Source organism: Anastrepha obliqua, chromosome 3, assembly GCF_027943255.1.
Source record: "Anastrepha obliqua isolate idAnaObli1 chromosome 3, idAnaObli1_1.0, whole genome shotgun sequence".
Classification (NCBI taxonomy): domain Eukaryota; kingdom Metazoa; phylum Arthropoda; class Insecta; order Diptera; family Tephritidae; genus Anastrepha; species Anastrepha obliqua.
Genome location: NC_072894.1, coordinates 106778131 through 106799014, shown reverse-complemented (window position 1 = coordinate 106799014; position 20884 = coordinate 106778131). Strand labels below are relative to the sequence as shown.

General features: G+C 36.5%; 2 protein-coding genes across 3 annotated transcripts in view; both read left to right on the top strand.

The window, feature by feature from the left end:
* LOC129241033 (CD151 antigen) overlaps positions 1-6099 on the top strand; it is an 82131-nt gene extending 76032 nt beyond the window's left edge. For both annotated transcript variants that reach the window (XM_054877160.1, XM_054877159.1), the window contains 3 exons: positions 4202-4297; positions 4395-4691; positions 4757-6099. In XM_054877160.1, coding sequence (XP_054733135.1) covers positions 4202-4297; positions 4395-4691; positions 4757-4804 — 441 coding nt within the window. In that variant the 3' untranslated portion in view covers positions 4805-6099. The remainder of the gene's footprint in view (positions 1-4201; positions 4298-4394; positions 4692-4756) is intronic.
* Positions 6100-13694: 7595 nt separating this feature from the next.
* Positions 13695-14897, top strand: LOC129242867 (putative uncharacterized protein DDB_G0282129). Its single transcript, XM_054879758.1, has one exon. It carries the CDS (start codon positions 13855-13857, stop codon positions 14728-14730), a length of 876 nt encoding a protein of 291 aa, XP_054735733.1. The 5' UTR covers positions 13695-13854; the 3' UTR covers positions 14731-14897.
* The last annotated feature ends 5987 nt before the right edge of the window (positions 14898-20884 follow it).

Here is a 20884-nt window from a genome sequence, read left to right as displayed (position 1 = left end):
ATGGAATGCATACCCAAATACTCAAATCAAATGAAATGGACTGATATGAACTAAATTGGAGCGAAACAAATTGAATTAAAACTAAGTGTAGTAAATCATAATTTACTTAAGTGTTAGCACTGAAGACATACAGACAAGAAAGTGCAGTTCCCGGCTCGTTTCGTTAGCAAAACTTGACTAGAGAAATCATCACGCAAAAGCAAAACCGAGTTATAACATTAAACGATTCTAATAATTACTTGCAATGGGGTTTTGGGTGGCGCATTTTTTAGCTCGGCTGGCAAAATCATCATGCAAAATTGAATTGGAACCTAAACCGATTCTAATTACTTCCAATGGGATAGGTTTCTGGGTGCACTTTCTAGGCAAAGTTTTGTTAGAGGCTCGAGCCGAGAATTGCGCTTTCTTGTCTATAAAAGAATTTAGATATTCGTAGGTTTTAGTTCGGGTGAAGCAGGCTGCTCTGTGCTTCCTTGTGTGCCACAAAGTTCAAATTGTGATTCCTAGAAAAGAAAAATTTTGCTAATCATTTTAGCGAATTCGCCTCATTTAGGTAGCACCTATGTAAGTAACCAAAGCTTTGAAGTAGTAAAAAAGCTGACTGGAATACACTGAACTAGTTTTAATGGACTCTGTAGCTCTATGATCAACTGCAAAGCTGGAATTATTGTGAGGGGGTTACGGATAAGGCGGCAGTAGGACTTCAATTTCAGTGTCGCCAACAATGACAGAATTCAAGCTTACGCATATCGATGTGGAAAAATAGCATTTCGTAATTCCAGCCGATGTGTGTGAGAGAACTAAAAGGAGAGTGTGAAAATAGCAAAGATTTGTAAAGAGAAATTAAAAGTTAGGTTACGTTAATGGGAACAAGAAATATAATAGAAAGAGAGAGAATAAAAGGAGGATTTTTTTCTTAAAGCAAAAAAAAAAAACAAAAAAACAAAAATAGGCGCAACTTTCCAGTTTCGTCAGCTCAGTAGTCGACCCTGCCAAATTTATTGAGAGCCGAGTAGTGGTACAGCGATGTGCACGAACAATGCACATTTACAAGGTAGCAGCAGTGGAGCAAAATCAACAGTGGCGTATATTTTATTATTGTGAGAGGAGATTCTACTGCTAGGTGCTCTCCTGCAACCATTGTGCAAAATTACAAGTAAATACTCTCTTCCTCTGCCTTTGTTTTTGATAGGTACCGAGGTGTGTGATGGTGTGAGTGCTTGGGTAATTTCGCTTGAAGGTATTGGCGGGGTTGCTATGCCAAATAAGAATTTTTATAGTAACACTAAAAACAATAGAATATCGACAAAAAAAAAAAACATATACAAAATAATATCTTTAACTTGGAATAATAAATATTTAGAATAACAAATATTTAGGCCTATTCATGAAGCAAACAATTTGTAATTATTATTACAAATTGCCAAGTAGGGGAAAGTGAGAGAGCAAAATAATATTTCATATTGAGGGGAAGTTGCAAGTGTTTACTGGATACATTTTTACTTGTAAGAATTTGCAAGTGAGAAAAACAGCTGATCGCAATATAAAAATAAATACGAATTAAAATTTGCGAATTGAGTCAAAGGTTATTATAATGGAGAATGCAAGTAAATATATTTTAGATAAAATTTATTAAGTTTTTTACTGGTTTTTGCGTTCATGTACTTCCTTTTCGACATTTTTCTCCTGAGAACGAATTCTCGAAAATTAAGTTAGTGGATAAATTTTAGAATAACAAATGTTCGTTATATATTCCTTAGCCATAATAATGCTTTTTTATTGAGAAATATTATATTTAAGTTTTTACGTCAGTTTTTACCACTTTTGATACGATTTTGATGCGATGTAACCATATCCCATATAGTAAAACAGCGTTTTGGAATCAGGTGATCTCAGCTGTGCGCAATTTTCGATGACCAGCTGGAAGTGTTTTTACTTTTGGGTCTATACAATGACTGCTACTGCGCGATTCCATGTCAAGTAGGCCACGTAGTTTGACATTGCCGCAAATTTTTTTTAAAAATTGGTTTATTTGTAGGCTTGAGTACGAGTATAGTAAAAAGTAAACTGAAAAAATTTAAAAAAATTTCACTATTTCGAGATTTACTTAACGCTGAAAATTTTGGTATATTTTTCTTTTAACAGTAGTATCTTCGATTTTTTTTAACTTTTTATATAGGTATACATATTCTTTTCAATTTTTTTAAGGTAAAATAACTTGATAAAATGATTTCTGTTTTTTGGAAAATTTTTTTTTTTTCAAAATGCTCGAAAAAAGCTTTTTTTCGTAATTTTTGTAAAATACCTCCCCCTCAGGTTTTTTCTTATATTTTTCTTTAATACATAGTTGAGATAATGCACGACAATCCCTGTTACTTTCATTATGGGCTTCCCATAACTTTTCGAGTCATATTCAAATATAAGTAAGTAAATCATCTCTTTACTCCTTCCCACCCGCAGCTGTTGTCAGCAGTTCTGTGTTTCACGAATCTTCGATATTTAGTATTAAATTCAAGAACACAGCAAGCCTTAATTCGGTCAGGTAATCTACAGCAATGACTTCAAGAGTAAAGAATAATGGCAAACACTAAGAAAACTGAAAATGAAAATGAGCTGAAAGTTACAAAGAATCCTGAAACAAGAACTAATGCCAAGATGGATCTCACTGCTCCCACACGAATATTTGAGTTTCGATAGAGAAATTTAGGAAAGGAAGTATTGAATTGCATAAGAGTAGTTGTGGTGAGCAGCATGGCGACTAAATTTTTGGACGCAGTAGTTCATTCCAATCACAATTAGCGCCGTCTTTACAAAATGCGTATGTTTATGATGATATGAATAAGTGGTAAAAGTAATCCAAAAAGTCTAAAAAATGCAGAAGCTCAACTACATTCAGTATAAACATGGGAATCTTGGGTATCTTTCATAGATAAATATGAATAATAATAATTGATTTCGATTGAGTTCACAATTTGTTAAAGTAAATCTTAGAGCGTTCTATAGGTTTATTTAGGAAACACATTGCTCGCAGTGAGTTCAAAATCGTTTTCCAGGAAAGACTTAGCACTTAAGGGCCCTATTTCTTCGACCTTCTGACTTTTTTGACTTTGAATTAGTCCATGCGGGTGCTGCCTGGGATTATTCAGACAGTCCTTGACCGTCGCCACTCCATTTAGTTTCTTATAAGTTATGATATTCTGGTTGGTAATCTGGACTAGGGAGAACACTATTATAGATTAAGAGCAGCATTTTAGATTGGTCTTTTTAATCTTTACGACTGTTGAGTCGTCTGCTCATTGGGCAGTGAAATCAAGCGCCGCCATTCCGATAAAACAAGTGATGCTTAATGATTTTGCTGAAATCTTCATTATTATTCGCCATTTCCGCGCTCCCTGTCTCTATGTTCGCCTAACTTGACGAAAAATTTGCATGCGAAAGCAAAAACAAAGTTATCGTGTAAGAATCGCCGCTAGCGAGTATGGCTATACATTGTTCATTAGGCCGCACTGCCTTACCAGCACATGTTATTTCAGGAAATTCTCTTCTCGCGGTGCGGTCATATGTTTATTTGCTTCATCTATTCGGCACTTGCTAAGTTTGGTGAAAAAAGAGGCCTAATAGTTAATTCCCCTTAATTGCCTAACCCCTGAAAACGCTCACCAGACGCTCACCCTCTAAACTCGAAAAATGAATTAAAAAAAATATGTATGAGCCTATGAGAGAAAAAAACTAACGGCTGCTCTTGAATTCAATGGAACTGCAGTGTCGCTTTGATGTATAAGTATATACTTACCTATATACATGTATAAGAAAGAGTCAGAGTAATGCCATTGCATACTAGAGAACGGCTGAAAGCACGATGGATAACCAATCGTTCTTGGGTTGGAAGTACACTTATCAGCAGCTTTACAATAACAATTTAATTTTTGTTAGAAAAATGACGCTACTCATGGTTAAGCTGCAAAAGTTGTTAAACGTAAATTTGTTTTATTGAAGTGTAGTCAGCTTTATTGCAGCAGTTACTGATCTATCAGTATATCAAATTGAAATGTGTTTCAAAATTTCATTTCGAAAATGAAGTTCAAAAGAGTTACATTTAAATAAACGTTCATAGAATATGTTATTTCATAGATTTTTTTAATACCTTTAAGTACCCAAATTAAAACTTTTTTTAAACTTACCACTTTTATATGCTTTGCAGTACTTCATAATTGTGGCATTAGTGTTTGTGACGATGCTAATCGGTGGCATACTGGGCTATGTCTTCAGAGAACGCGTACAGCAAACGATGCGACAGGTAACCAAATCATTTTTTAAAATAAATGCATTTTGCACGAAACATTAATTATAATATTTCCTATTCGTTTATCCACCTCTCTTTCGCGCTTGCGTAGGAAATGCGCGCCACCATGGCTCTCTATGGAAGCCGTCGTGATGTCACCATGGCTTGGGATCAAACGCAGGAGCGTCTGCAGTGCTGTGGTGTTGACACTTGGCACGATTGGAATCGATATGGACCCGTACCGGAATCTTGCTGTCAGGAATTGTTTGGAGGTCAACGTAAAGAATGCAGCATTTTTCCAACCATAACAAATCTATACAGTCAGGGTTGTTTGTATGTGACAACAAACTTTATACGCGATCATGCGGCATTAATTGGCGGCACGGCCATAGCGGTGGCCATATTAATGGTATGTGATTAAGAGGTGTTGCATAAGGAAGGAAATTGTTTTAATTGTTTTTTTTTGCATTGCAGATATTCGGCATGATATTCTCATGCCTGCTATTCAATATGATTGAATAGTGGAAGGTGTTGAGAGTTCTTATGAGGAAGATGGGGAAGAGAAAAAAGTGAGAAGGCACATACAACTGATTAGCAATTTAAAGCGCTTACACACATACACACACACCAACACATATACACACATGCATTCAAAGTCGCATATACTCCAAAGTAGACACACATATACTAACACAAAATACACTACACACACACACACAATCACTCAAAACATCACTTAAGAGGAAAATATTGAACAATGAGCAAAATTGAAATCAAAATCTCAATTAAGCGCTAATATAGTTAGCCTGAAAGTATGCATCTATAATCGCGCAAATTCGCGCGTTTTTCAGCAACTCTCACCATACCTCTATACATATACATATGTTTGTATATAATTAATAGTAGGCATGCAATATTTCTTCGTTGTCTCATTTTTCGCGCTCACTTTCATTTAGTTTTTAGACTTTTAAACAACTCAACAACAACAAAAAGAAGGTTGTTTATATTGCCTGTAAATTTTGCGATACAAATCGCCACTGATGCAAAAAAAAAAGTATTATTTTCGAATTTGTAAGTGAATATAACTACGCTCGTATACTTTAGTACTAATTTTGGCATTGTTATGAGGCGTGCTGAATATGTCATTATTTTTATTTGTAAAATAGGTGTATGTACATTTGTACAAAATGTTTTGCGTTTCAAAGGAGCGCTGGGTTGCCTAAAAGTATGCTTCAACGCAAGAACGTTACTGCACGTGTTTTTAACAGGCAATGCACTTTGTGTACTTTACAAAACCATGTATATACTTTTAGGCTGCTTTGATTAGTTTGTGGCATAAAGCCAGCGGTTCTCCGAAAACTTCATTCTATGTACAATTATTTGTAATTTTTTAATTAGTTTCAATACACATATACATACATATACACTCGTTGATATTTTAGTAGTCTCCATGCAAAAATTAAATAAACTTACTTACATATATAATATTAGTCTATAAAATAATTGAATGAAAGTACATTTCATTATATTACCCTTATTTTAGCATGTAAATTATATAAATGTAATACAAATGTACCCTTACCCAATACAATACAATATTCTTTGCGTACTTAAATGTATTTTTATGCAGTAATCAGCAACTCTGTAAAATATCGTAATTCTATAGGTCTTGTATTCTGTAATTAAAAAATCTGTTTCTTGCATTGTATGTATGTACTCGAATATAAATTATAAATATAAATAATAAATGTACTCGTAGTAATACTGATGTTTGTTAATCAATAAAAGTCAAATAAAATATTGTTAAACTACACGAATGTAGACTGGAATTTATTGAAACTTGAAGACGAAATGCTGTTAGTGGAATTTTTCAGCCATGAAACTTTCACTGAAATTACACAGAATACTTTGGGTTTATTTTTGTAAATTTATGAAATTTATTACATTTTTATATTTTTAAATTTAGTTAAATGTGAAGAAATGGTAAAAATAACGTTAGTTTAATCTAAAGCGGTGAGTCAAAAAGGGCGCGAAAGAAAGTGCAGTGAATCAAATATGAAATTGTTTTTCCTTTTCTCCATATAAAAAGGTGCTCAACTTAGGGGTATTGGATTTTAAATTGAAATAATAGCCGCCATAGTCGAATGGGTTGGTTCGTAACTACCATCCGGAATTCAGAGCCAACGGACGTTCGAATCTCGGTGAAAGACCAAAAGAAGAAAAAGTTTTTTCTAATAGCGGTCGCCTCTCGGCAGGCAATGGCAAGCCTTCGAGTGTATTTCTGCTATAGAAAAGCTTCTCATAAAAATAAAAAAAATATCTGCCATTCGGAGTCAGCTTAAAACTGTAGGTCCCTCCACTTCTGGAATAACATCAAGACGCACGCCACAAATATGAGGAGGAGCTCGGCCAAACACCCTGAAAGGGTATACGCGCCAATTATACATACTATATACGAACATTCAAATTGATTGGCAAACTTCATTGTCTAGAACCATCCATGACATTTATTTTTAGAAAATAATCCCATTCAAATGTTGGCCGCAACAGCGCCGCAATTCGGCCATCCGTAAACACCAAATTTTAATGACTCGCTAGAGGACTTCGGTCGGTATCTCGTGAATAATTTTAGCAATGTTGGCTTCTAATGCCTCAATTGGAGCTTGTTTTATCCGCAAAGCATTTAGACTCTACATACCCCCACAAAAAAAAGTCCAGAGGTGTGGTATCACACGATCTTTGTGGCCAATCCACTGGTCCGAGACGAGAGATAAATTGCATACCGAAACAACGACGCAGTAAATCCATTGTTTCTCGTGCTGTATGATAAGTAGCGCCGTCTTGTTGGAACCAAATGTTGTGGAGATGGAACAAAGAGTTAGCAAATATGCAGCGCGCGAAATAGGGGATGAAACGCTAAGGATATGTATGGCAAGACCTCTGGATTAACGAAACATGCGGCAGATGGACGGCTCGGCTTATAAAAGACATCGCCACATGAAACAGCAGGGACTTCGGCGAGGTCAATTTTTGTACAACCCAAATGCTTTCGAGGCACGGGTATTTGCAGAAATATATAAATATATATATGTATTGGCGCGTACACCCTTTTTGGGTGTTTGGCCGAGCTCCTCCTCCTATTTGTGGTGTGCGTCTTATTGTTGTTCCACAAATGTAGTGACCTACAGTTTCAAGCCGACTCCGAACGGCAGATATTTTTTGTGAGGAGCTTTTTCTTGGCAGAAATACACTCGGGGGTTTGCCATTGCGTGCCGAGGGGCGACCGCTATTAGAAAAATATTTTTCTTCATTTTGGTCTTTCACCGAGATTCGAACCAACGTACTCCGAATTCCGAATGATAGTCACGCACCTAGCCATTCTGCCACGGCGGCCGCCTAGAAATACCTACTCAAAATATGAAAAAGCGAGCACCCCACATGCACATGCCGCTTCCAATGCATGCGTTGGGAACAAGAACGTCGAACGCTGCAGAATGCAGTCGGTCACTTAACAACTGGAAATGAAATCGACAAGATGCTAAGTAGCGAGGAAACTTCGGAGATTATCAGTTGTTTCGCGGAAAGAATTCTCCATGTAAAGAAACGGGACCTCGACGCAGGCACATTTACAATGAGAAAGATGGAACGCCACTCTGAAGTAATGCAAAAGCGGTTCCAGAGTGGGCGACCGATCCAAACGAGGGAGAATGTTTTAGTCCGGGGACACACCATTGCAGCGAAGGTAGCTTTGATGATGCATTATGAATTTTAGACCCCATCATCCGCAAAAAAAAAAGCATAATGTTGTGGTGATCACGGGCTTCAATTGCCGGCACCAAAATCTCATTTATAATGGTGCGATAGCGTTCGCCATTCAGACAGCCTCGGCTTTGAAGAAATATGGGCCGATGATTCTTCCAGCCCATAGGCCGTACCAAACGGTTGTTTTCAAAGGATTTAATGGCTGTTCTGGAAACGCTTCAGGTTACTTTTCAGCTCAAATATGGCAACTTTTCTTATTGACTGCGTAAGCATTAAGTCAAAAATGGGCCTCATCGCTGAGCACCAGAAGTTGGTTTGAGCGCGCGATGAACACTTTTCATAGAGCGTCGATTGTCGTAGTCCGATTGTACGATTTGTAAACATTGCTGAGGCGTAAGTCTCTTCATGATGAAATGTCAATAAATACTGAAAAAAATTAGTTTGACAGTAGTCACGCGCTATCTGTCAAAAAAACTCTATTGGAAAAATTACCTCCAATCTGAACACCCTTTAAATACAGTTTGTCAAAAAAGTCTTTCTACGTTGCAGTTAATACCTGTTTTAAGTTTAAAAAATAAAATGTGAATCAGTACTTTCTTTGACTACTCCGAGCATTCACAGCCTCGTAAAGTCTGCTTCTCATAGGATGACTAAATTTTTGACAGCCCTGAGGTATCTTCTGTCATCCTTCTAAAATAACGAGTTCTGCTCGACTTTTTCAGTGTTTTTTCTTGCAACTTTCATTTCTAAATATGCCAATAAATTTTCTATTGGATTGATATCCAATATTTTCTCTTCTTCTTAATTGGCGCGATAACCGCTTACGCGATTTTGGCCGAATTTAACAAAGCGCGCCAGTCGTTTCTTTCTCGTGCTAACCGGCGCCAATTGGACACACCAAGTGAAGCCAAGTCCTTCTCCACCTGATCTTTCCAACGCAGAGGAGGCCTTCCTCTTCCTCTACTACATCCAATATTTTACTGGAATTAAAAAGAAGCCACATTCTGACCATATGAGCTTAATGTTTTGGATGTTTGCTCTGGTAGAATTTAAACTGAGCTGAGTGTTTCCACAAATGAAGCCAAACTTTGTTGCACTATTTGTCGAATGACATTGAAGAATATTCAAATATTATCGAGCATCTATCTTATCTTCCATAAACATCAAAGCACCTATTCGCTTGTTGTATATGCATCCCCACACCATGACTGAAATTTTGTACCAGACCCATTGCCTTCGCTGTTTTATAAAGTTAGGAAAAGGCGGAACTAACAGCGCGGTTGTTAAGTGCTACGGCTCGGAGAGGTCCTTTCCAGTTCTGATGGCGCTGCTTGAGCAACGTCATTTTGCATAGCCGTAATAGTTTAGGGGATTCCAAATTCAGACATCGCGACATACAGACAACTCCTTTTCGTGCAGCCGAAAACAGGTTTAAAATCGACAAAAAGATGGTGTGTGTCGATTCTTCTTTCATGGGCCTTTTCCAAGACTCGTCTGACCCACGCATATCTTAATATTAACGTTTTGAATAGTCAGATGATTTTCGATAAACCAATTGCCTTCACTGATTGTGACATTTTTAGAATCGAACACAGTATTTTGGCGCCGGACTACACTTATTTTAAAATTGATCAGGAAAAAAGGAAAAGGAAAGGAAGCCAAAGAAAAGGCAACAGTTTTTAGGAGAAACAAAATTGCCATAAGCTTTGTTTACTTTTTATACATCACAAGGCGCTATTATACGAGGGCGGCTCAATAAGTACCCGCGTTTGATGACAGAGGGCGTATCTGAGGAAAGTTGGTGTTAGCATCGTGAGCTGCCATCTATCAAACGACGGCAAAACAAATCTTAGACTGATTGATAGGTTCGTTTGGATTTGGCAGCTATTCGAGTAAGACGTGTTTCATGATTTTCGCTATGATGGAGCAGCATCGTTCGGTAATTCGCTTTTTGTTTTTACATGGGAAAAATGAGAGGAGATAAAAGCAAAGTTGAATGCTGTCTTTGGGGATGCTTCGCCATCTATGACCAGAGTTACAAATTGGTTCCACAAATTTAAACGTGGGCGAACATCCGTTTTTGATGAGAAGCGACCAGGACACCCGGCAGACGTGGTTACCGAGGAAATCATTCAAAAAGTCCACGACATGATTCCCGCTGATCGACGAACGAAAGAGCGCGAAGTAACAGAGTGCGTAGGTGTCTCGACCGGAATGGCAATTAATATTTTACAAGTTAAGTTGGCGCTGAAAAAAGTGTCGGCCCGGTGGGAGCTTACGGCGGACAACAAGCGGATACAGCTGTTAACTTCGAAGCGGTATTTGGAGGAATTTAAGCGAGATCCGAAAGAATTTTTGTGGCGAGTTGTCACCGTTGCTGAAACCTGCATTCATCATTATACACCAGAAAGTAAGCAACAATCAAAATAATGCATTTCTCTCAGTGAATCTGCTCCAAAGAAGGCGAAGACAGTCCCATCGACCGCAAAGATCATGGCGACGATTTTTCGGGATGCGAAGGGCATCATCTTCATGGATTTTTTAGAAAAGGAAGAACGATCACTGGGCAATACTACAGTGAGGTATTGGACCGCTTTCACAAAGCCACATTTGGCGTAAAAGAAGGTGCTGTTTCACCACGATAACGCACCAGCCCATTCATCCGGAGTTGCCGCCGCCAAACTGCATGAATCGTTATGAATCGCTGCCGCAAATGATAAAAAATGATTTGAAAAAAATGGTGTCTTCAGTTGTAACACGAGCACTTATTGAACTCCACTCGTAATTAAGCATAACAAATATTGGACAAACAAAGGCTACCCATACAAATGTACAATGGAATATTTCTTTAAATCTTCATTAACCCATTAATGCTCACACATAAAACGAGTTAAGAAAGGTGACTGAAATTTTCACCAAATATTTGTGTTGATGTTAAACGGCTCATTTCCATTTTTCAAAAAATTATCTCAAAAGATGTAGGCGTGGCAAAGCGTATGATATATCATACATAAGCGTATTCGGAGAGCTACTTCTATGAAAGTAAAATTACAATATATACATAGGTTTTGAATTCTAATCAACATTTTATTTATAAATTGGCATATTATATGTACTTCCACACATTTTTAAATTTCTTAGTTATTTGATGAGTCAGTTACATGATGTTTGTAAAAACAGTTATCTGGGTGCAATCCGAAATTTTATTTCATGCATATAAATTTTGTACACTTGTCACAAAATTTGCATCGACGCTGAGTTCTTGAATAATTTACGTAGTGGTCGACTCCATCGTATCTAGTTTCGTCTTCTCGTTTCCTCTTTCGTCCTGAAACTGGATGAAGTTCTATTGGTTTTGAAAGAATGCTTCTTGTAAGACGTCGTGAAGAGTTACTTTTGGATAAGCTTTTCGAAATAACATCTACAAGTTTACAATAGCTCCATTTAGACAAAATTTGAAAATGGGCCAATACCATTTCCTTGATCTAATCCGAGTTCGGTAAGCTGCCGTTTGCTGATCGAAGAGATCGACTCCACCATTCCGCAATTATACTTCTTGATGATTACTGGTTGCTTTACGTCTTGTCTACGTTTTTGTTGCTGACAATATCTTTTGCATAGTCCTGTTATGGTCGTTATGTTATCGTTTTTACAGTTTGTTGTCATCGTGACGTTATAATTATCATTCCACCATTGAACCTGCCACTAAATGGTTGTACACATCACTTTCTGTCTCCCAGTACATCCGAGAAGCTGGTACCTAAAAATGCAACTAATAAATTTATCAGGTAATCAAGTGAAATTATGGTTGAGAATAGTCATTTTGTTGAACCCACTTAGTATAAGGATGCCTAGATAAGTGTACAATTCCTCAAGATTTAGGGTGAATGCTTCATCTCCTTTGTTTACAGCGTATTTTATAGTCTGTGCTTGTGTATATTTCATAAAATCGTCATTAAAAATTAGTTTAAAAAGTTCTAGAGGACTTAAATCGTTATTCAAAATATCTGCTATAATATCTGGAGTGTGAACGCGTATTGCTGTGTTTGTGCCTTCTCTTCCTTTTAGTTCTTTTTTGAACCACTTTCGACGAATTGTGGGTTTTTCTTTTTCCTTTGAGTGAAACTCACTGATTGCGAGGTTTTTGAATTGCTCACATCATTAAAAAACTATACATTATCGACTTCTGAATTGGCAATTTTTATCTCGCATGGTGTTTTTAGAACCCCGCGGCCCAAGTCGCCCAGTGTACCTTCATCGTCCTCATCTGCATCATCGCAATCGGATAACTCTTGCTCTTCAGGTGGAAGTATTGGCATTTCTGATGTCGTCTATAATGTCTGCATTATCGTCCTCATTCAGATCTTCGAGCCATCCAATTATCTCCTCAGTTGTTACTTGTCTATAAAAAGGTATTGTATATGAATGCCCGTAAAGCCAAACTGGGGTAGCGTTTACGTATGATAAAAATGATTTACAAGAAGGTAAAACACATTTCGGGGCACATTTTTCACTGCATTTTATATGTATTCAATGCCTCATGGTTTCACCCTTGAGTAAATGCACGTTTTTATGTATATAATACTGTTGCTTGTTCTCACCTGCGTGACATTATTCACTTTTTCGAAAAACGCAACATGTATTGGCTTGAATAATGTCAACAAAAGAGCTTTAAATGACAACTAAAAAGCTTTTTTTTCAAATTACTCTTTTATCTCACTCGTCCTGTAAATATAAAAAGCTTATATGTATGTAATAGTGGATTTTTGGTGAGTTTTTGAAAAAAGCTCTTTTTGCGTATGATATATCATACTTTGTCATTAATGGGTAGTCAGAATTTTCAAAAAAATTTGATTTTTTCTTTTTTTGCATTTTCTTAAAGAATAATATCTTAGAAATATTGTGTGAAAATTTGAAGTGAATCCAACAAATACTTTTCGAGTTATTCAACAATTAACAAAGGGCGCTCGGGCGCTCCGGAGCAGATAGCAAAACATTAAATGCGTTTTTCTCAAAACTATGTTTTTTGAGCTGGTGATCACTGTAACTTAAAAACCGCTTGGTAGATTTCAATAAAATTTATACTGCTTTTGAAAAGCATAGAAAACTCGTGTCTGATCGAAGGATTTTTTTTTTTATTTTCAATTTTTTTAAACAATTAATTGTCGATTTTTTTCTCGAAAATCTGAAACATATTTACTAAGGCCGCCTTCGATCAGGCACGAGATTATCTATTAATGAAACTAATTTCTCTCATCCGATTGATTTTAGATGAATCTCCAAGGACTTCTGATGTTCACTGCAAGGGACTTCTGGAGAAACGGGCTCCACACAAACAGCGATAACAATTTTTATTTTTTGTTTTTTGAAATTTTGCTAAAGTCAAGTCGAAAGTTGATGTATTAATGCAATGTTTTTATTTTTGTAAAATGAAACAACTGACTAGCAAAAAAAAAATTATTGAAAATCATAATTTTTTCGGGCATCTGAATACCCCTAACCCCTTAATAAAAATAAATTAAAATATCTACTTTTATAAATGTCCTTTCTTCTTTTTTCTTAATTTAATACCCAAAAAATCATCTCTTCTGCATTACTTTACTTTCGCGCTGTCATTTGTTTTGACAGCGCGCCAGTGCATAACGGCTTTCATATCGCGCAGCTACTTATTCCAAGATAACGGCATTACAGCTCATTTAATTAGTAATTTTGTGTGTGTTCGTTTGTCCAATAGTACATAATTGAAAAATTTTTGTATAGGATATAATTTTTTTTATTTTTAAATAATTACATTTTTGCCTCCCCGTAAAATGGAAGATTGTCAAACGCCAACGCTGGCCCAGGTGATGGAGTTCAAGTATGAGGTTACGCCCACCATGGTTTTCGATCCGAGCCGCCTCCATGACGGACAAAGCCTTTTTGTAAATCACATCCAAGTGCGCTGTTTCACTCCGACTATGAAGAACTTTCAATCGCCCGGGCTTTCACCCATCAACGAGTGCACGCAGACGCTGATTGGCGGTGTCGCCATAGGAGTGGCAGCTAATATGGAGTGCCTACAGAAATCCAAGCCAATGGCGGCCCCTATTAAGGAGGAGTACTTCAAAGCACCTCTTTCGAAGTCCAAAAATTCACATCAAAAACAACAATCGCAACAACAACAACAACAGAAGCAGCAGCAGCAGCAGCAGCAACAAAATTACCAAGAACAATCACAGCAGCTGAAGAACGCCTACGGTTCACATTTTGTGGGCGATTCACCGCCAGTCTTCACTTTGAATTCTACGACAAATTCAGACACAGACCTCTGCATTGACATCCCAAGCCCCGATAGCTCAGCTATACTTGGGAGTGTTAATAATAACAGCATCAGCGATAGCAGCACTAATGATTCGGCAGCAAGTTTGAGCAGCAGCAACAATGTCACGTTCACTAATAGCACCAACAACAACAGTAACGTGTCAAAGAATTTGAGCGACATGAATCTGCTCGATCGCACCATGAATGTGGCCACGCTGTTGCGTAGTGTCGGCCTGGAGCGGTACACAGAGGCCTTTGAAGAGCAAAATGTGAGCTTGGACCAGTTTTTGAATATGAATGCAGTGGACTTTGAGCGCATGGGTGTGCGTGCGGTGGAGCATCAAAAAATACTTTTAGATTTGCTGAGCGAATTGAATGGCTCTTAACTTTATTATAATTTGCTTAATACTTTTATTTGAATGTTTTTTTTTTTTTAATATTTTATTTTGCGAAATGGTGTTACATAATAAGCCTGTTTTTATTGTGTTGCTTTGTGTGACCATTTTCTATACTGAATAAATAATAGTTTGGTTTTGATAAGAATTTAAAGGAATTGATGCTGTTTTGGTTTTAAGGGGACAGATACCTGTAAACGGCCATATTTTCTCTGATTTTCATTAAAATTACTTAAAATGAAGAAGTCAATATATTTTTTTCAAAATTTTGATTTTTTTTAATTTTAATCATTTAAAATGGCGGATGTGCACTCAATTCCTCCAGGAAGGTCTCAGCGGGGCTTCTCAGTCGGCGGGCATTGTAGCATCGGCGTCAGTGACCTGAATACAAAAAACCAAACAGTTTTTTGTTTATTAATGTCATAATTTCTATATGAATTAAACAAAAATGGAAAAAAATTGCGGAATAAAATGCTTCAAAAAAAAAAAGGAAATTTTGGGTGAATTTTCTGCGAAAAAATTATTTTTTCGAAAAATTTTCGAATTGTAAATTCACATAGAAATTAATATCATAAAAAAGATGTGTGTATAATTTTAGGGAGATCGGTCAATAACTTTTCGAGTTATTGTGTACGCCAATTCGAAAAATAAAGTTTTGAGAAAAACGCGTCTAAAGTTTGAATACATGAAAATTCAACCTCTCTCAGCGCTCGAACGCACAGAATAGAGTCGTCACGGTTGACGATCTATAATACAGGCTGGGCCATATAGCGTTTGCTTTTTGAACCACCTATTTTTTTGAAAATGAACATGCCAAATGTGTTCATATTTTACTTAAAGGTTTGATATTTACGAAATGGGACGCTATACGCTTGAACAAAATTTCGCTCAATGGGCAGAAAATCGTTTGACCGAAGATGAGCATTTTTACTGAAAAATCATCTATTCTGATGAAGCTCATTTTCACATCGGTGGCTACGTCAATAAGCAAAATTGTCAGATTTGGGGCTCAGAAAATCCACACGTTACTGTAGAGAAGCAAATGCATCCACAACGAGTCACGGTTTGGTGCGGTTTTTGATCTGGCGGCATCATCGGGCCATTTTTTTTCGAAAATGAGCGATGAGCCGTGGTTATAGTAAATGGTGAGCGTTACCGTGACATGCTCAACTAGTTTTTGTTTCCAAAAATTGAAGGGGATGACATGGACGACATTTGGTTTCAACAGGACGGTACAACTTGTCACACTGTCAAAGTTACACTCGAACTTTTGGCTACCGTTTTTGAAAACCGAATAATCAGACGAAATTCCGATATCAATTGGCTGCCTCGGAGCTGTGATTTAAGTCCGTTGGACTATTTTTTGTGGGGAGCCGTTAAGGACAAATGCTATGCGAACCATCCAGAGACGATTGATGTTTTAAAACACGAAATCGAAGTTGCCAAAATTGCGTTGATCGAATGGCCTACTGTAAAGCCAGTCGTGGCAGTCATTTGAACGATAATATTTTTCATTCATAAATGACAATGTTCAGTCTTCAAAATAAAGAAAAAAGGTTTGAAAAAATATTGATTAGTTTTTTTTTATAGCCGATTCAAAAAGCAAATTTTACATCGCCCACCCTATATAAGAAATACTTAAATTTACATTCTAAAACTTTTTTGACATGTTCTTAACCAGTTAACTGTGATTGACGAGTATACTCGTCATGGAGAAGTGGCAAAATTTTGTGTATTGACGAGTATACTCGTCATGCGTATAAATTAGTGACCATTGGCTATTTAAATTACAATTTTTGAGAAAAACAACACATATTCTCAAATTTCAAGATGTTTAGAATATTTTGATGCTATGCCGGAATTAAACAAACAAATAGAAAATATAAACAATTTGAGATGATGTCATGCTTCCCCGTATGCACTGGTTGAAAAAGTTCACCAGTTCGCATAATGAATTTATTTATGTGCGATGATAACGTTTTTTAGATGCTAACCTAAAAGGGGCAAAGGCAAAAGTCAAAAAGTGGATTTATAAACTAGACAGCTAACTCGTGTGTGTCAGTGCATATCTTACCAAGTGTCGGCGGTTCCTATCAAATAAGTACAGTGCAACGTAAGAATTTCAAGTGCGTAAATATTATAAAGTTGTCCAGAAGTTCTGTAAATTACTATTTTTTTATTTTTAGTTCATTTGTCCCCAATTTTATAAAATTAACCCATCTTTTTCATCCAATATCTTACCAGCGCAACTTACTCTGTGATTGACGACTATACTCGTCATAGCTCAATTCTGGCGACACAAAACTTGGCATTTTTAAATGGGAGCGCCACAGTTAACTGGTTAAAGGATTATATTAAAATTTTATGAAAAAAAAAATGTTTTTCGAAATTTTACAGATATCTGTGAAATAAAATGTACATGCAGAAGGCCATTCAATACGAGTACTATGATGGATATATGAATAAAGAATTATGTGTACGAAGGTTTCATAATATCAGAGGTACCAATCAATAACACGAAAGTGATTTTATACATCAATAGGTTTTGGTTTTAAACTTATTTTAGGTGCTTTGCATTCAATTAGTCTTGATTTTGGAAGTGCGCCGTCTCTTGTAAAAACACTCTTCGAAATTATCATAAGGCCTCACATATTGGCAAGATTTTAATAAGTACTTATTTTTGACCGCTACAAAGCACGTTTGGTTGCATGAGGTTTTACCGAAGAGTATGGCGTTGACTACGAAGAAACTTTTAGTCCAGTGACAAGATTTACATTGATTCGATGCATTTTGGCTATGGCAGCAGTGCGTAAAATGCATCTTATGCAATTTGACGTAAAGACGGCATTTTTGTATGGCGATCTAAGTGAAAATGTTTTTATGCAGCAGCTGAAAGGGTATGACGACGAAAGTGGTCGTGTATGCAAACTGCCAAAAGGTTTATACGGACTCAAGCAAGCGTCGCGTTGCTGGAATAAGAAGTTTACATATTTTCTTCAACATTTTGGACTCAAGATCTCAAATCGCTATCTAGGAGTTTTTACGCGCAACACCGAAAATGGATGTTAGATTTTGGCTATCTACATTGATTGTGGTATAGTTGCAGCAACAAATAGCGAACTCGTTACGGGACTCATGAAGCATCTACAGGAAAATTTAAAAATAAAATTCTTTGGAGCGAAGTTCTTTTTTCTTTTCAATTTTCATTGGTCAAAATACTTATGCTAACAAGGTAATTTTGCAAGGTTTAATATGCAAAACTCTTCTTTTGCAGTCCCACCCGCTGACAGTTCCACCAATTGGAGCGATCTTGACAATGATGGTGATTCGATAAAGTTTCCCTGTAGAGAGACCATCGGCAGCCTTATGTATCTGGTTGTAGCCACCGCCGGATATAGCTTTTGCTGGGTGAAATATGAGTCGGTATAACGAAAAGCCGACAACAGCACACGTTAAACTAAGGTACATACCTCAATGGCACGTTGAGTATGGATATATTTTATAAAAGTAGCAGCGCTCTTGAACTACGTGGTTACAGCGATGCAGACTACGCTGGTGATGTGCAGACGCGAACACAGTGGTCCGACCAGAAGGCGTTGGCGGACAAAATTCAAAAACTCATTTAATTAAGCTGAAAATATATATTTAGGGGTTTTAAGGATCAGTGATGACGAATCTGACCTTAGTTTTAGCAAATTTTAAATTCATTGAATACTATAAATACATTTTTACTTCCGTAATTAGCTGGTGAGTTCATTTTTACATTTTTCACGACCCCAGAGAGTACCACGTGGAGGTTTACGGTAAGGTTATTTTCTCCTCATTTTTTTTTTTGTTTTTAGATTTTTTTTATTTTTTATTTTTTTTTTTAATTTTTTTTTTTTAATTTTTAATTTTGTTTTTTTTTTAATTTAAATTTTTTTTTTTTGTTGTCTCTTAATGCTGATGGGGTCTGTGATGTCTTTTTCTGTCTTTTACACAAAATTGCATAAGCCATATGTAACGTTTTGCCTGTGGGTAAATGCACAAAAGCTATATTATTTTTCATTTGCGTAACTTTGCGCAACAGATTTCAGTTTGAGATCATAGCTGAAATATGTGGCTACATCACTCATGTTGATTTCAAGTGGACCGGTGTGGACCACTCAAAAAAATGATCTTTAAAAAAAAATTTCGAAAAATTTTGAAATTTCAAAAAAAAAAAAATTGGATTTTGTACCACAACTTAAGATAATTGTTACTGTTTTCGTTAATATATTCAATTATCTTTTTTTTTTTTAATATTTGGTTAACAATCAAATGGTAATATTTATTTGCAGACATGAAAATGAAACTCTTGTATGAAGTACGATTTGCATACAATTTCATGTTTAAAGTCAAAAAACTACAATGAAAAATTTTTTAAATTAAGTAATATTTTCAGGAAATCTGCCTTGAATATTTAAGAAAACATCTGCATTATCAAGTTTTTATTTCAAAAATGTTGTAAATTGAATTTTGTCCAGCCGCCGGACCACTGTGCGATGGCATAGTGAGTTGGTGCTCAGAAAGTCAGCTGAACAACTGGCGGACGGCTTAACAAAATCGCTTGCAAAAGATAAATTTATTAATTTCAGAGACCAATTAAGTTTGATTCTCATATAAAAACTCAAGTTTTGTGCATTTGCAAGTTTTTTTTTTTTTTAATTTTTAAAATGAAATGTAATTAAAAATGGGAGTGTTGAACCAATTAATGTATTTTAGTTACATGGCAACCTTATTTGGTTTATTTAGACCTTCTGTCGAAATGCTCTCTACTGTCTCTTTTCAATCATTCACTTGTAAGCAGCCAAAGCGGATACATATTTTGCTTTTATACTTTATTTTTCTATACTTTGCGTTATATTTCAATAAAAACCGTTTGATTACAAAATATTTATTTCTAATTCCAAATATTTTTTCCCCTAAGCTATGTCGCATTTTCTGTGGGTAAAAAGTAAGGTGAATTTATTTGTCAAACTTCGCGGGATTAAAATTTCGCTCTAGTTATTTTTTTCATGAGTTGGCAACACTGTTAATAACTGGGCCAACTTTCATGTGAATGTCATTATCAGTAATATATTTACGCTTGTGTTTACCAAACGACCAAGAGTGCATTTTTCGATTTTTACAATTTTTACAATTGAGCAGAGAAGTGCCATCAAATTTTGTTTGCGGAATGCAATTTCGGCTGCTGAAACGTTTAGCATGTTGCAGAAGGCATTTGGTGATTCGACCACGTCGCAGAAAAATGTTTATAAGGGGTACAAAGACTTTAAAGAGAGAACGTGTTGATGACTTGGAGCAATAAAAGTGAAGGAGTTAGTGCTCAAAAATCGTCGGTTGACTGTTAAAGACCTTACTGATATGATCGGAATATCAGAAGGATCTGTGAAAACCATTTTGAAAGACCATTTGGGCCTACGAAAAGTCAAATCTCGTTTGGTACCGAAAACTCTCAATTTCTTGGAAAAAAGTCGTTCCGTTGATGTATGTGAAACAATGCTTTCAGACTATCAGGACAAGCTCAAATGCATCATTACGGGAGATGAGACTTGGATTTATGCTTATGACCCTGAAACAACCGACCAATCAAGCGAATATCGTGCTAAAGGCGAGGCCAGACCGAAAAGAGCACGTCAAAGTCGTTCAAAAATAAAGGTCATGATGACAGTTTTTTTCGATTTTCGTGGTGTACTGCACTATGAATTCCTTCTACCTGGCCAAACTGTTAATAAGGAATTTTATTTGAGCGTTATGCGTCGTTTACGTGAATCAATTCGTCTAAAAAGGCCAGATTTATGGGCCAACAACTCTTGGTTTTTGCATCACGATAATGCACCGTTTCACAATGCACTCGTTCTTCGTGACCATTTCGCCAAAAATTCCACGCATATCGTTCCGCAACCACCGTATTCGCCTGATTTGGCTACGTGTGACTTCTGGCTATTCCCAAAACTCAAGAGACCACTCCGGGGAACGCGTTTCGAGTCGATTGAGGAGATAAAAGCTGAATCGAAGAAGGTGCTGATGGATATACCGGAAATGGACAATTTGGCATGTTTCGGGGATTGGAAAAATCGTTGGCATAAGTGTATTTCATCGAGAGGGGATTATTTTGAAGGGG

What these genes read in the sequence shown, in the direction of transcription:
- LOC129242867 (XM_054879758.1), top strand. Translation starts at nt 13,855, where the DNA reads ATGGAAGATTGTCAAACGCCAACGCTGGCCCAGGTGATGGAGTTCAAG.